Source organism: Telopea speciosissima, chromosome 1 (genome assembly GCF_018873765.1).
Source record: "Telopea speciosissima isolate NSW1024214 ecotype Mountain lineage chromosome 1, Tspe_v1, whole genome shotgun sequence".
NCBI classification, from domain to species: Eukaryota; Viridiplantae; Streptophyta; class Magnoliopsida; order Proteales; family Proteaceae; genus Telopea; species Telopea speciosissima.
In genome coordinates this window covers 1,803,051-1,818,538 of record NC_057916.1, presented here as the reverse complement: position 1 = coordinate 1,818,538, position 15,488 = coordinate 1,803,051, and the positions used below count along the sequence as shown (strand labels likewise).

The window sequence follows — 15,488 nt, the reverse complement described above, 5'->3', positions numbered from 1 at the left end:
GGACAAAACAAAGGAAAATAGTAGGGGTAGATTCGTCTTTTCAGTGTGTGGATTTTCTTAAGCGTACTGCGCACGAGGCATTAAAAGAGAGAGAGAAGAACTCCCATTTTTAGAATTAGACCTGACCGGCGTACGGAGGCCAACGTTTATCGAGGGAGGGAATTAATAAAAGGAATTTACTGGAAAATAATAATAATAATAGTAATAAAAGAAAAAAATGTAACGGTGTTCTTTCTTTAATCTTCATCGCATCCATTTCTAGGTCTCTGTTTTGGTACGAATTTTTGAATTTTAGGGTTTCGATTTTGTTCTTCGACTCTGCTTTCTTCTCAATTTCCCATCGTCTTCAGACAAAGATCCGATCGACAACCTGTGATGATTATTGAATTCTTTGATCTATAGCTGCAATTTTTGGATCGGAACTTTTTTGTTGGATTCGCCGGGGCTTATAAATTATAATCTGTGTCAAAGAGAAGCTACCCCTGATGGCGGATCAAGATGAGGACGACTTGCGGATGGCGTTGCGTATGAGTTTGCAAAATTCGCCTCCTGAGGCCAAAAGGAGCAAACCTAGGGAGAATGCTGGCGCTTCAACGGTTTCTACCATTCCAGAGGAGCCCCCTGAAGCCAAGAATCGGAAATTGCAGCGAGAGCTTATGGCCGCGGCGGCAGAGAAGAGGATGCTGATGATGACGAAAAACCTTGCTGCAGCAAAGGTGGAGAAGGGCGTTGCAGTTGCTGCGACAGAGAAGAGCGTTCCCGTTTCCAAGGTGGGGAGAGAGGTCGTTACAAGGCCTGTTACCCAAAAAGCCGAGGCAGTATCTCTTGTGGAGGGAAGGAAAGATTTGAATTTGGAGGAAGAGCTGTCGCCTGTGGTTGCGAATCAGTTGTTTTCAATGGTTTTCGGGAATGGAGTTTCGAAGGATATTCTTGCTCAGTGGACCAATCAGGGTATAAGGTTGGTGCACATATTGGATTTTTCTTTTGCCAATGTTCCCTTATCAAATTAGATACATTAGTTTGTAATTGTTGTGCAGTAGGCGTAACTTAGAGTGCTCTGTCTTGCACAATGAAAAGACAGACTTACAGTATCCACAATAATTTTTTTTTTTAAATGCAACGACATCAATGCTAACAAAAGGTTTAAGAGAAGTTGTTCTTTGTACCGAGGCATGATATCATGGCTTTCGTATCCAATTGAATAATAGTGTAAGATTCTGATGAGCTGAAACGAAGAAGATTTATCAGTTAGACCGAGCTGATGAGCTTCATACTATGTCCTCAGTCATTACAAGTCATGAGTACATTTTTTGAAAGGGAGTCTGAACCAAGAATACAATGGATTGACAAGAATAACTAATTTGAAATGGAGAGAACATCCAGAACTGCATAATTAGAAACACTGCTCAAGTTGCAATGAGATCCCTCCTAGTTGCTTCTGTTATTGCAACAAATCTTCTACCTTGTTCTTGTTTTAACTCCCTCTTCTTTTCCTTACTCGTTCCTCAGAAAGTACTGTTTTTTGTGATCCCATCAGGACCTCTTTTGATGGTGATCTCTTGAAACCACCCTTTTCCTGCTCCTTGATTGGATTTAACTTTGGCCTCTCTTCCTCAATTTTTTTTTTCTTTTAAAATTTTGTGATACATCCCTACAGTACTAACTATAACGGTGATGTGACTGATGCCTAATGCACATGCTGATAGGATGGAAAAAAAGTACAGGTATCCAGAAGGCTTGTTCAATGTAAATATATGATGTCTTAAAAGGAAATCTTTCGTGTGGTTTTGTTCTGCCTTCGGTCTTCTTCTTATTTCTTTCCTGTTTACTGTTTTCGTACAATTTTCTTCATCTCAGTGTTTAGTTCATTAAATGTAGAAGTGGTTTTCCTCTTTATTTACTCTACGTGCTTATTATATCTAAACTTTATTATATTATAGGTTTAGCTCTGATCCAGAAACATGTATGGGTCTAGTGCAACATGAAGGGGGGCCCTGTGGTGTGTTAGCAACCATACAGGTAATACTATGACTCTTTACCTTTTACCTTATAGGCTCAGCTGATAGTTCACCTGTTTTTTTTTTTTGAACTTTTTTGAGTGTACATCATGTGTATATGAAAAGTAATAAATAAATACCTGCACGAGTGATATTAAAAAAAACAAATAAGATGGTTTTCAGCACAATCCCGTCTATGATCTGAGTAAGATCTTCACTGCTGGGCTGTCTATGTAACTCTGCACAAGGTGTGTTCTTCTCTATTATTTTCTCCCTTTTTTTTGTGTCTAAAATGAAAAGGAACATGAGTACTAGCATAAGATCTCTCTTACAACCGCACATGAGAGAGAAACAATCCAACTGCTATAGCATGAGAATTCAGTACAAGATCTCTATTATGACAAAAGAAGCTGACCCCATTCATAAGACTTTGTTAGTTCACTACCATCTCTACCATCTCGTAGTGAACTATAGCAGCATTCTAATAGATGAGTTTGTCAATAGAGATTAGAGCCTTTTTCCAACTCTAAACAGTTTGAGCAATCTAGAGCTGTTGCAGACAGGGATTCAAGAATTGGAATCAGAGTGGCTTATTCGGGTTGGAGTCAGGTGCGGCCAATCCCGATTTTGTCTGATTCAGAGCGGCTGATCCACACCTTAAAACTAGGGCCGGATAAGGCAGAATCTGGCCTATTCGAGCCGATACAGTTCGGAATCAGATTGGAGTGTCGGCCAGAATAAGATTGGAATCGGCTGGAACTGATCTGGATCGCGGTTCCGAGTTTTGCATCCTTGGCTGCAGAACTAAACAAGTGCTCATCAACATTGCAGTTATAAGGCTGAAGAAGGTTTGAAGTGCCCTGGCCATCAGGAAGAAAACCTTCGCATATGCATTACAAGACCACTGCCTGCCATTTGAAGTCTCTTGGTGAATGCACCATCAGTTATAATTAGGACTGGTTTTGAGAAAGCCAAGGGATTAACCTATTTTTGTGAGCACACTTTTTGGACTTGCAAAATGCTTTATTAGCTTCCTTGATGGTTTGAATAGGATTGGGGTGAACTCTGTCATACCTGGTAGTTGTGTGTGTGTGTGTGTGTGCGGCATGGCCTGTAACTGTTGTGTTATTTGCTGAATGCACTGATGCAGGATCTACAGCCCCATAGGGCTAACTAGGGTATCCTTAGTGATTATCGGAATCCATATTTGCTAAATCGGGTTTTGGATAAATCCTAAAATGTAAGACAGGTTTATCAACTAATGTTCAAGAATCTTGATTAGATTTTTATTATTTGTTGGAGAAATCGAAGAAACTATTGTTGTTGGGCTTTATTTTCAGGGAAACTAGAAAGTATGATTCGGAGAGTAAAGTAAGGGTGCTTTTCAAAAGATAAGGAATTTATTCCATGCTTTTGAAGGTTCAGCTGGGGGCCTGCTGGGTGGCGCTTGTGGTTTTCTCCAAAAATATGGTTTGGAGTTCTTGAAGCTTCAGCTAGGTTTATGGTTGGCTATGTTTTTTGTCTTCTAGGATTTAACGAATGTTTGAGGCAATGTTGTGAAACCTGGCTTGCTCATCGACCTATTAAAAAGGGTTGGTTACATATAACTGGTTCAACAAATTTGATTTTAAGAATTTTTAGATGTTTAATCTATGTAAATTTATGTCCAAATTGAAACAGTGGCCTAGTAGTGAGTGGTGTATTGAAGTTCTGATCTGTTCTAGGAGAGAAAAAAAAGGTTTGACTCTTTTTAGTACCATTAGGTAACATTTTTTATAACTTTCTATATAATATGTCTAATATAATGAATCCAGTTTAAATATCCATTGGGCTAGGCCAATGGTTCAACCGAAGTCAAATGATTCATCAACTAAGTAGTGAGTTTGAGTACCGATGGGCTAGAAGGGTTGAAGTCGGCTAGCAGATCAATGTGTTTGACAAGCAGGAAAGTCTGGACAGATCTCAAAACATTGGTTTGAGGTGAGTAGATGAGAAACAATCGATTGATGGTAAAATGGCATTTTGTATACTGGTCTGAAGACTAAAAAGAAGGGAGAATATGATCCTATGAATCCACCTTCACAACCATGGATCCACTTGGCCAAGTGACGGAATGATTTGAACTACAAATTGTTTTACATTCAATCGCGGAAAAACTCGTAGTACAATACTTCACTTTGGAATTAACAATGCCTACTATGGCTAGGACCCCCTTTAATTAGTCTACTACCACTAATAGTGGAAATCTCTGATTATCCAATCCATGCTGGTTGTCAATAAAAAGGAAAAGATAAAAAGTAAAATAAAATAGCCCCACCGCTGGAATAGATTCCCTATTACACCCGCTTCTCATTTGCTTAATAAATATGTCCAGTGAGTAGAACCGGGAATTGGTGGCACAACAGCCAGTGTTGGTCTAGCAAATTGAGCATTCTGTAACTGCCATGCCGTAGTAATGTAGTCCTAGAATAGGAATTAATCCCACTAGGAACCAAGTAGAACCAAGCTTAGGGTAAGCCTGCTGTTTAGGGCTGATTAGGGGCTATTTTAGGGCAAAATTAGGGTTTAGGATGGGAATTTGGGAATGGGGTTTATAGGGTTTTAATCTGCAGGTTTAGAGGGTCATTATGGTATAAAAATATCTGGATTTGAATAAGTTTTAATTTCCTGCAGAAATTAGGGTTAGGTTTCGGGTTTTGTAAATAAGGTAAACAACTAAAATTATGGTTTAAAGTAGGATTTAGGGGCAGGGGTTAAGGTCGACTGTTAGAGGGGCTAGGGGGAAGATTCGGTTGCAATATGGAAGGTTTCTGATGGCTGAATGTGTCCCAGCAGAAAATTAGGGTTTTTAGGGTCAATGGAGAAGAGGGATCTTAGGGTTTGGATGGACAGAATGGGCAGCAGCTAGGGTCGAGTAGAGATGGTGATGAGGGGAAGTTATGGTCCAAATCTGATCAGATTCCAATGGAGGAGCAGATCTGAATCAGAGTTTAGAGTCTTCTAGGGTTTATGAAAATAGGACAGAAGAGAAAAGGAATTGATTGGGGAAGGGAAGAAAGGATAAACAGAAAATAATAAATTCAAACTCACTCTCGAATCCTCTAACAGCAGTTTGAATGGTTGAAGGATGAAGCCACCTTCGAAGAAAGATCCTCCCAGCCGTCACGGCGTAAGGAGTCAACCGGATTCCACCAGTCCCTTTCCACCTTGATAGAACCACAAGGATGCACACTCAACAGAGCAACACTCAACAGAGCAGGGCAGCAACTATGGCAGCAAACAAAAAACTTTTCATTCATCAAATTCGTGTTCCAGGCTTTGCCCCCTTACAACCTTATATAAAAGACTCAAAAATAGACTTCTACTCTAAAAAGGAAAGGCCTAACCCAATCCCTAACCTATTAGATAACTTAAACTGATTAGGAAACTAAAATAGACTCAAAATAGAGTCCTAATGACTTAAAAACAACTTAAACTACTTAAAATAAAGAAGATTCCCTACTAGCCAATAGGATATAAGAACCTCTTAGCCAATAGGATCACTTCACTTAAATTAGACCAATTGAACCAATTGGATGCAACCAATTCTAAACCGGTTCAATCTAAAAATAGGAAAATAAACTAAGTATTGGGCTAATCCCGTATGCAACCTATATGCCCCTAGTTTAGGCTCATTAAAGTGGCCTAATACATAAAAAACCCTTGGGAACAAAGGCCCAACATGTATATAACCCAACCCTAGGCCTATTTCTAAAGAAATAAGCCCTATTTGGTGATCATTCTGCATCACGTAGTTTGCTTGGCATCAAATTTGGTGCCCAATGTCCACTACCACATGTCAAATTTCAAGCCGAACAGAGTTTGCCTGCCATGTGGCAGAAAGAGTTTAAAAAAATTTGGCAGGATGGTTCATGGTTTGAAAAAGGAAGGGGAAAAGTCTTATTCAAGATGGGCCTTGTGGTTGAGTTACAGAGTTAAACCATCAAATATGACATGTTGCCAATCCAAGGGGGCACCCTATCTATCCAAGAGATCAAATTGGCCACATGATCCCTCCATGTGGCTCAGAATCATGGGATTGTCACGCTAGGGTCACCAAAACAACTATTGTGCTTACCTTTTATCCTGAAGAATCATAAAATAAATAAATAAATTTCTCCAACAAGAAAATTTTGGTGCCTGCTTTTGCTTTAACCAGTCTTGTTCTAAGAATATCAATCAATTCAGAAGTAAGATCCATTCACTCCCACATATGGGCCCATAAGCAAAAACTCCAAAAAAAAAAGGGGGGGGGTTGGATCCTACAGAATTTCACTTCTTGGGTGCCTATCATATACTATGATACCCCTCGGGCAGACTGAAATTGGCTCCTTAATTGTTATGGGTTCCTTGCCAATCATATATCTAAGATTTTCCTTATCCTACTTATGTGGTTGTATCTTCTGCTACCAGATTCCATGTCTTTATTGGGTAGGAGTGTATAGATTTTCCAAATTTAATGATGTGGAATTCTTTTGTATTATTTGATAGTTACCTATCTTTTTTGAGGGCTAAAGTTCTCTGCACTTGGGGCGCAGGGTGTACCCAGACACATGGGGGGTGGCGAAATGACCACCCCCCCCCCCCCAAAAAAAAAAGAGACCCAAACCCCGCCCCATGTGTTTGGGTGCAGGCTGTTCCCCAATGTGCTCCTGGGCAGAGAACATGCGCCCTTTTTTTTTTTGTGTTTCGGTGGACAAATAGCCAGACTTGGCTCAGAAACTTATAAGGGAAGCTTGTTTTAGGCTTAACAAACATATTTAAATCTTCAAATTGTAAAAAAAAAAACACCCAATTTGGTGTTTTGGATTTGCACCCTTGGTTGGCAGTAAAAGTCAAACCATTAATGTAATACTTAATGTAATATTGCCTATTCTACACATTGTTTGAGTGCTATGAGACATAATTGGCAAGTTAAACGAGTAAATTATACAATAATGGATGAAGACACATAATATTGAATAATTATTTAAAACATTGTTAAAGACTTAAAGTTTCTACTACAAACTATAAAGTACAGTGAAGTGTGAACAATGCATATTACATAGACACCCAACCCAAGTACAGTGAACAATACATAAGTCATAGACACCCAACTACCCTAGTCTTCCATGTCCCAACTCCCAACAATACAATACTATGAGTATGTGATTGCCTACTGGTATGAACTATGACGGGCAGGATCGAGTCCACTCATGGGCCGATGGAGACGACGTGCATTGTGCTCTGTTTGCATGACATAAAGAAGAAACGAGAGTAGTCTTCCATAATAAGCAGCAATTGATCTCTTCATAGTGATGTGGCACAAAAATCAAGAACCAAGGTTTCCCCCCCCTCTTCTTTGTTGAGTTTATTTTGAAATATCGAAGTTTGGGTTGAGTTTGTGCCTTTTTATAAGGCACTTTGTACCATTTCGGTGAGACGGTACAAAAGTATTGAAATCTCGCCGAAATTCAAGTCGAGATTTTTGAATTAATGCCAGTTTGAGATTTTGCACTATAACTCGTCTCGACAAGCTCAAGTTTCTCAAGTTTTTCGAGATCTCGCCGAGATTTAGAACTATGCCTAAACATCTATTATTTAGTACAGTTCAAAAGCTCAGTTTGCAAACCAGAATTGATTCTCCACAATTTTCATTTTAGCTGAAGTGTATTTCTTAACATGCCCTAGATGGAAATGGATACACATACCCATGGATATGTGTACAAACATATGTACATAAAGGATGGGGAAAAAAAAAGGTAATATTTAAATATGGTGCTCTCTAAGGTGGAAACATACCTTATCATTTGTCTATGTGCGTTTGGGTTGATGGGAAAAATATTCTAATTGTATCTGTGTTTGTTTGTGCTGTTCAACTCAATTCTATGTGTCAATCCTCTTTACTTTTTCATTTTTTTCTTCTTTTATAAGTTATCTTTTAAGCCACCTCCCCATGATTTTCAGGACTTATATATTGATTCTGAAGACCTTATTTTCTTACATTTTTCTTTGGATATGCAGGCCTTTGTCCTCAAATACCTTTTGTTTTTCCCAGATGAAATAGGTATGCATTCACCCAAAATGCCACAACAAAATTTGGGCTCAAGGAGATTGTCTCAAAGTGACTCCATCACATCGGGTAATTTTGCTTCTCTGACTGAAGATGGAAAGGCAAGGTGATTATTCATCCTGTATTAGTTTCCTGATCTACTATATCAATATAATAATGCAGGCCCGGCTTAAGGCTTAGTCTAAATTTGGGCCAGCATTTAGTACTGGGTTGGGTTGGGCATTCATTTTGGGTTTGTTTATTGTAATGGGTTGAATTATAAGGCCCAAAAGCGGGGGAGTAAGGGGATACATGAAATTATTTTCTCATTTTAGTGGGTCTCATGTTGGTGATAGTTGGATAGGGATTTTTCCTATATTTGATTCGTAAGTTGTTAGTCTTTGAGTTAGTTTACAAAATGTAGAGTCCTTAGTTTCCCTGTTTAATTAGGAAAGTTTAGTAGTTGAGTTAATTTAAGATATTTTTTCTGTTCCTATAAATGAGCTATGTAACCCCCCACCCACCCGCCCACCATGATTCTGATGATTTTTAGAATAGATTAGTTTTGCTTGAAAAATTGCCTTGTATGGCGTACTCTCTCACACACACATTACCCTGTTATACCAACTCTTCTTTAGATCTGGATTTTCAGATCTTATCTATTTTATCTCCCATATGACAGCACCACTTCTTCTCTCTTTTCCTTATCTCTCTCATCTACTCTAATCGACAGCCTTGTTCCCTATTTTCTCCCTGAAATTTCTTCATCAGTTACTATTATCATATCTAATCAGATCTGATCATTAGATTTAAGACTGGATGTCTCCAGCATATTATCCCACATCTGTTACCTTTCTAATGCAGGAGCACTTCCTTGGACCGGGCCGGACCTGGTTGAGAGAGTTCCTGCCCGATTGAAAGTCCCATCGGTGAGGTCTCTTACCTGGTTCGTGACTAGTTCTTCCGTCTTCTTTCTGCCAACTTGAGGTTGAATACAACCTCACGGTTGTGCTTCTAATCCCTTCATATATATATATATATATATATATATTTTCCAGGATTACCCCTCCCTGTTTCTGTTAACCCCTTTTGTCCTTATTTTATCTCCTCTTCCTAGTTTGCCCCTTCTCATTAATTAAAATCCCTATCGTATCCTTTCTCTTTTTCCTACCTGAATAGCCTTTTAAGATTCCATTCTCTTATTAACTTTAAAATATTTACAGTTTTGCCATTCCTTTTAATTGTTGAGCCATGTGTTAATTGGGGGGGGGGGGGAGGAGAGGGGGCCCCGTAAGCGAATCCAACAGGGTTTTCCATTCCCGGATCGCCACCACTTTCGTTCTCAGCAAAATCTCTCTTTGGGCTTATTACTCGTAGACCAATCAGATCTGTCAGATGTGATTGTTCCTGCATCATATAATCTTGTATGAATGTTGTATAAAAACTATCATTTATTGAGTATTGTTGTTTATTATCAAGTTTGATTAGTTTTAAAGCCTCTATAGAAAAAGTCTTGGTGTTTATGTGTGTATGTGAATTTTTAAATCCATTCCAGACTGATCAGTTGGACCATATGACCCATGTCCAATGGCTGGGCTAGCAAATAGGATTGACCAGCATAGATCTTTCTGCCTGGCTAGCCCAGTCAGCTGTGAAAATGTTCTGAAATCAATGTGCTAATTGCTTTTTTAGTTTGAAGTGTCCTGTTTAATTGTAAATATCTCCCTTGACCTTTCTCTCTCCCTCTTCCCCCCCTCCCTCTGTGTGTGTGTGTGTTAGTGTGTCTGCAGTGTGTTTGGGATTTTGGGGTGTGTGTGTTGCCGCCAACATCATGAGGTTATCCTAGTTTGTCATACATATAACTGATGTGCATTCTGACTAGTGGAAGTTCAGGTGGGAGCCAAAATGGTTTGTGTTTCTCATGTTATTTCTCGTCATTTGCAGCAAGTTCTAGGCCTAGTTTATTTAACAAAAATTTCGATAATATGGTACTGGTATCTGATTCATAGTGCAAAGATACAATATACCAGATGGGACTTGGGGCTGACATGGAGAAATATACAGCTAGTCTAGAGGTCCATAAGTTGGAAAGATGCAGCATCTTGTGCATCAAAGGTTCTGAGTCATTAGTTTCTTTCACTCATTATTAGGATTACTTCTGGAAGGTAAAAATTTGTTTATTTGGCATTATTTAGGTGCCACCACACAATCTTATCTTTCAATTGACACTGCCATGTACATAATTAATGTCCCAAATGGGCTTATAAAAGCGGTCCCATTACATCAATAAACCTAAAAATAAGAAGCCCAAGGTCCATAGAACTCAACACTGGCCAAAATAAAGTTTTCCAAGGCCCGATCGAACCAATTGGACAATCTTAATTGCATCAGCAGGATTTTTATTATGAAAGTTTACTTCCATAGGTTGTTTCTAGTTCACTTTAGATTTTAGAGCTTTAAAAAAATGTGGGAGCACTCAATGGAGTTGCTAAATTTGTAGTTGGAGTCATGGGTCACAAAATTAAAGAATAGTATATTAGAAAGTGTTCTTATAGGTTGGGGTTATTTACAAGTTAAGATACCTTAAAAGTTTTCAATCTTGTTCGAAGTGGGAGTCAACATTTCTTTTAGAACTAGTAAGATATGGATTTTCTATTACTCAAAGGTTTTAAAGGTGCCATTACTAATGTAATTCTAGATGGCTGGAATACCAACTAGAACCAATAACCAGGATCTGCCAAGGGTTGGAGGAATCGGGTAGGTTAAAATAGGTGAAATTCTGAAATTAGGGTTAGGGTTTGATGGGACCTAGGGTTTGACATTAGGGTTAAGTTAGGAGAGTGTGGATTATATGGAGAGAAGAGATGCTGAAAGTTATAGTTAAATCGGATGACTAGATCTGAAGTTATTGAGGATTCCTAGTAGAAATAGGATTGAGGGGTAAAAGGGTAATTTCAGACAATTGCCTGGGTGGATGGTAATGAAATTTAGATCGAGTCTCTCTTAGGGTTTGAGGAAGATTCAATCAAAATTTCAGCAGGTTCTAACGGTTAGATTTGGCTTGGCAGAATTCTGGAAGGGAAGAAAAATAATTGCAGAATTTCAATTTCAGACTTATTGTTTGAAAATATCTTGAACTTTGCAGAGAATTTCCAGCAACTGAATATGTTTCTTCAAGAGATCAGCTAGGGCAGAACTGGAGCTTGAATGGAACTTCAGTGGAGATCGATGGAATGGGGTTGGGGAAGGGAATGGCTATCTCAGCATGGGCATCTCACCTAACCTATCTTAGGATTTTGGAAAGTCTAAAGCTAAATTCATTATTCAAATTCGTGTGTAATGCTGGCCTCCATTACAAACTTATATAGAAGACTCAAAAATAGACTTTGGACATTAAAAAGGAAAGGCCTAACCCTATCCTTAACTAGTAAGGTAACTGATGTAAACTGGCTGTCTAAAACCAGCCGCAGGTGTAGGGAACCAGCATAATTAGCCATCGGGTAGGTGTAGGGATTCTTCCCTACACCAACAGCAGTCGTGGGGATTTAGATTAGTATTTGTTTTTATTATGTTTTATTCTTTATTGAGTTGTAATTCTAATTAGGATTCCTAGTTCAAATCTGAATCCTAATTAGAAGTCCTAATTTTGAGTCCTAGTCCTAGTTGGCATTCCTATTCCTATTTTGAGTCCTAGTCCTAGTTAGGATTTATATTTCATGTCCAGCCTTGAAGGCTATATAATGTAAGAGCTCCATTGAGCCCCCCACGATTTAATGAATAAGAAATTTGCTTTGTTGCATTCCACTGTCCTGAGATAGGTTGTGAAGGTGAGGCTGAGATAGCTTTCACGAATTCACTGTCTCTCTCATTCGTGTGCATTCAGATTTGTTCAAGTTTGCTACTGCTGATTGTTTGAAGGTTCATGGCTCAGTTATCCAGATCTGTTACCAGTTCAAGGATCCATCCAATAACCAGTAAGTAAATCTCCATTCCCAAACCCTTCTGTTCCTAACCCTCTAAGCCAAACCCTAATATCCCTCCATCTCCCAACATCACTTCCATAACCTAAAACCTGCCCAGCCTGATTCCACCATTAGAAGCAGCCCAAACTTGGACCGAATCTCCCCCTCACTGTTTGGGAAACTCGATCAAAGCCCCTAGCCATAATACTCATCATAGTTCAAAATCTCCGAGATTTCGACCCCCTCGAAACGAAATGACCCCTCGAATCAAAAAAATACTAAATTTCGATCGAAATTCTCGAGATTTCGAGATATTTTGAGACATTTTCAAAATCTCGCGAGATTTCGAAAATCTCGAGAAAATGCTTTATATAAAATACCATGTTTCGATAGTCTCGGTCGAAATTTCAACCGAGACTGAGAAACAGAGCATTTTTCCTCTTTTGCTTGGTTTTTGAAGGTTTTTGCTTATTTCTTCTTCAATCTTCCACTTCCCACTTGAATCCTTGCCACATCTACGTCGGAATCACTTGGAGAACAAACTTCTTAGCACATCTGTGAAGCCTTTCCACTATTTCAGGTAAAACCATATTCTCAAAATTGATTTTTTTTAGGGAAATGCTTGATCAACATGTTTGTTTGTAATGAAATAAATATATGTTAGACACCGGAAGCCGATCTGCGACTTCACGGTGTAGAAATTTTTTTTTTGGTATATATATTATTTATTTATTTTTCTACTTCAAAAATTGGATTTATTTACAACAAAAATAAAAAAATAATAGGGGTTATGTATATTGTATGGTGATGAATTAAATATATGTTAGACACCATTGGCCGATCTATGGCCTCATGGTGTCAAAAATATTTTTCTGCCAATAATTAATTATTTTAATTTTTAAAAATTATAAAAAATATTTAAAAAATTCAAAAAAATAGCAAAAAATAAGAAATAATATGAGGTTTTTGTTTTAAAATTACTGAAAAATATAAAAGTAAATTGTACATACTTCTTATTTGCTGCCCATTTACATATCTTTTCGATTTTGTTGTGCTAGGCCAATATTTATTTGAAAAATATTTTTAAAAATTGTTTTTAAATATGAGAAAAATATGAGGGTTAGGGACTTAGGGGGAAAATACTAAATAGTTATATACTTTTATACTTGTGTTAGTGCTCTTAAATCTTAATTCTTAAACATTTAAAATTTTAAACTAAAAGAATTGATGTGCTTCCGTTATTAATGAATTGTCTTTTATTCATGCAATGAAACTAGTCGATTATGACGAACCGTGGTAAACAGCAGAGCCGAGGCAAGAGGGGCAGAGGCAGGCCGGACCCAGAGGAGGGGAGCACACCCAGCGCACTAGGGTGACATTGCATGGTTGCATGGCACTCCAATTGATGGGGATAAAAGAAAATCCCAATACAACTATTGTCACATGCGCTTTTGGGAGGTGGTGCCACTAGACTCAAACAACATCTAGTCGGGAATTCTCCTGGTGGTCGCATGTCATATGGTCCCGTGGAGGTATCTAGGGTCATCATTGATTACATGAAGGGAGGGAGTAAGAGGAAGGCTCAGAGGGAGAAGGCAAAAGTAGATCTTGAGGAAGCAGTGAGGTGTACAGCGGGAGGCCAATCAAGCCATCGTGATGATGATGATGATGACAGTGATGATGTCTATGTTCCTGATGATATAGAGACTGAGCAAGAGGCTAGGGATTGGAGACGAGCACAGATGATGAGCAGAGCCAGTTATCATGAGGATCAGGAGAGAGTCGAGAGACAGAGAGTAGGTGGTAGTGGAGGAGCTAGTACCTCTAGAGCTGGTGCTAGTGGTAGTGGAGGAGCAGATCAAGTGGAGCAGGTGGGTTGCCTAATCCCTTTAGGAGATCACAGAGGACGAGGCGCTCCCCTCCGCCTCCACCACCACAAGATGACCCAAGACTTCACCAAGCACCTGGTGTTTATAGAAAGAAAGGCAACAAACAACCAAAAATCAAGGGAGCATGGAAAAATCTGAAGGGGATGGTGAAGGAATCTATAGCTAAGTGGATGTTATACCATACCATCCCAGCAAACACAGCACAAGGCCCCTTTTATCAGACTATGATAGATTCCATTGCTGAGGCTGGCCCAGGGTATAAGGGGCCCACCCCATATGAGATTATGAATGTGTATTTGCCCCAACAGAAGAGAGAGCTTGAAGACTACATCAATGAAATGAGGGGGCTGTGGGAGAACTATGGGGTGACCATAATGTGTGATGGTTGGACTGGTCCTACAAGAAAGTCCATCACCAACTTTATGGTGTATTGTGATGGGAGGACAGTTTTTCTGAAGTTTGTTGATGCATCCAAGGAGAAAAAGGATGCAAAGTATATCTACAAATTGCTGAAGGAAGTGGTAGAAGATGTAGGAGTGGGGAACGTTGTCCAAATTGTAACGGACAACGGAAGCAACTACAAGAGTGCTGGTGAGAGGTTGATGCAAAACAATAAGTACCGGTTGTTTTGGACTCCATGTGCTGCCCATTGTATAGACCTCATGTTGAAGGACATGGGAAAGATCAAATTGGTACAACATGTCGTGGAAAAGGCAAGGCAAATGACCAACTTTGTCTACAACCATGGGTTTGCACTAAACCTTTTGAGGGAGAAGTGTGGGGGTGACTTAGTGAGGCCAGACATAACTAGATTCGCCACCAACTACATTGCACTCAAGAGTATAGAAACCAAGAAGCCTGGACTGAGATCAATGTTTGCTTCTGAAGACTGGTTCAACTGGAATGGGTCCAATACCCATGGTGGTAGGGAAGCACAAGCTACAATTTCATCATATGACTTTTGGTCTAAGTTGCATAAAGTGGTACAACTTCTGGACCCAGTGGTCAAGGTTTTGCATATAGTTGATTCTGCTATCAAGGGACCAACCATGCCACATCTATATGCTGCCATAGACTTGATGAATGAAGGTGTTTACAATGCAAATCCACGAGGTAGCAAACACTTTCTCAAAATTATCAAGGAGCACTGGGAAAATCAACTTATGCATCTACTGCATAAGGCTGGTGAGTGTGCACTCTTTGTTTTTTATGCAATTACATCTTTTAAAGTTAATTTGAAGGATATATTACTAATTAGTGAATATATAATGTCAATTTCAGCATATTATTTGAACCCCAAGTACCAATACAGTCATAGGCTTGGGTTGAATAATAGTCTTATTGACGCAGTCAAAGAAGTAGTTGCCAAGTTGGAGCCGAATAGTAAATTACAGGCGATATGCAACAATGAGGTAAGTATTAGAAGTTATAATTCATTTGGAATTACTCAATTCAATACTAAATAGTAACGAGTCATTACTAATTTTAAATATTTTCCAAATGATTATAGTTGAAGACTTTTAGGGATGCATTGGGAAGTTTTGGAACCAAGTTGCACGAAGGTCGGACA

General features: G+C 38.9%; 1 protein-coding gene across 1 annotated transcript in view; it reads left to right on the top strand.

The window, feature by feature from the left end:
- Positions 1-235: 235 nt before the first annotated feature.
- The window catches only part of LOC122666623 (ubiquitin carboxyl-terminal hydrolase MINDY-3-like), a 31,676-nt gene continuing 16,423 nt past the window's right edge, over positions 236-15,488 (top strand). Inside the window, exons 1-3 of the mRNA XM_043862658.1 lie at positions 236-958; positions 1,941-2,019; positions 8,040-8,194. Of these exons, the coding sequence (XP_043718593.1) occupies positions 486-958; positions 1,941-2,019; positions 8,040-8,194 (707 nt within the window). The 5' untranslated portion in view covers positions 236-485. The remainder of the gene's footprint in view (positions 959-1,940; positions 2,020-8,039; positions 8,195-15,488) is intronic.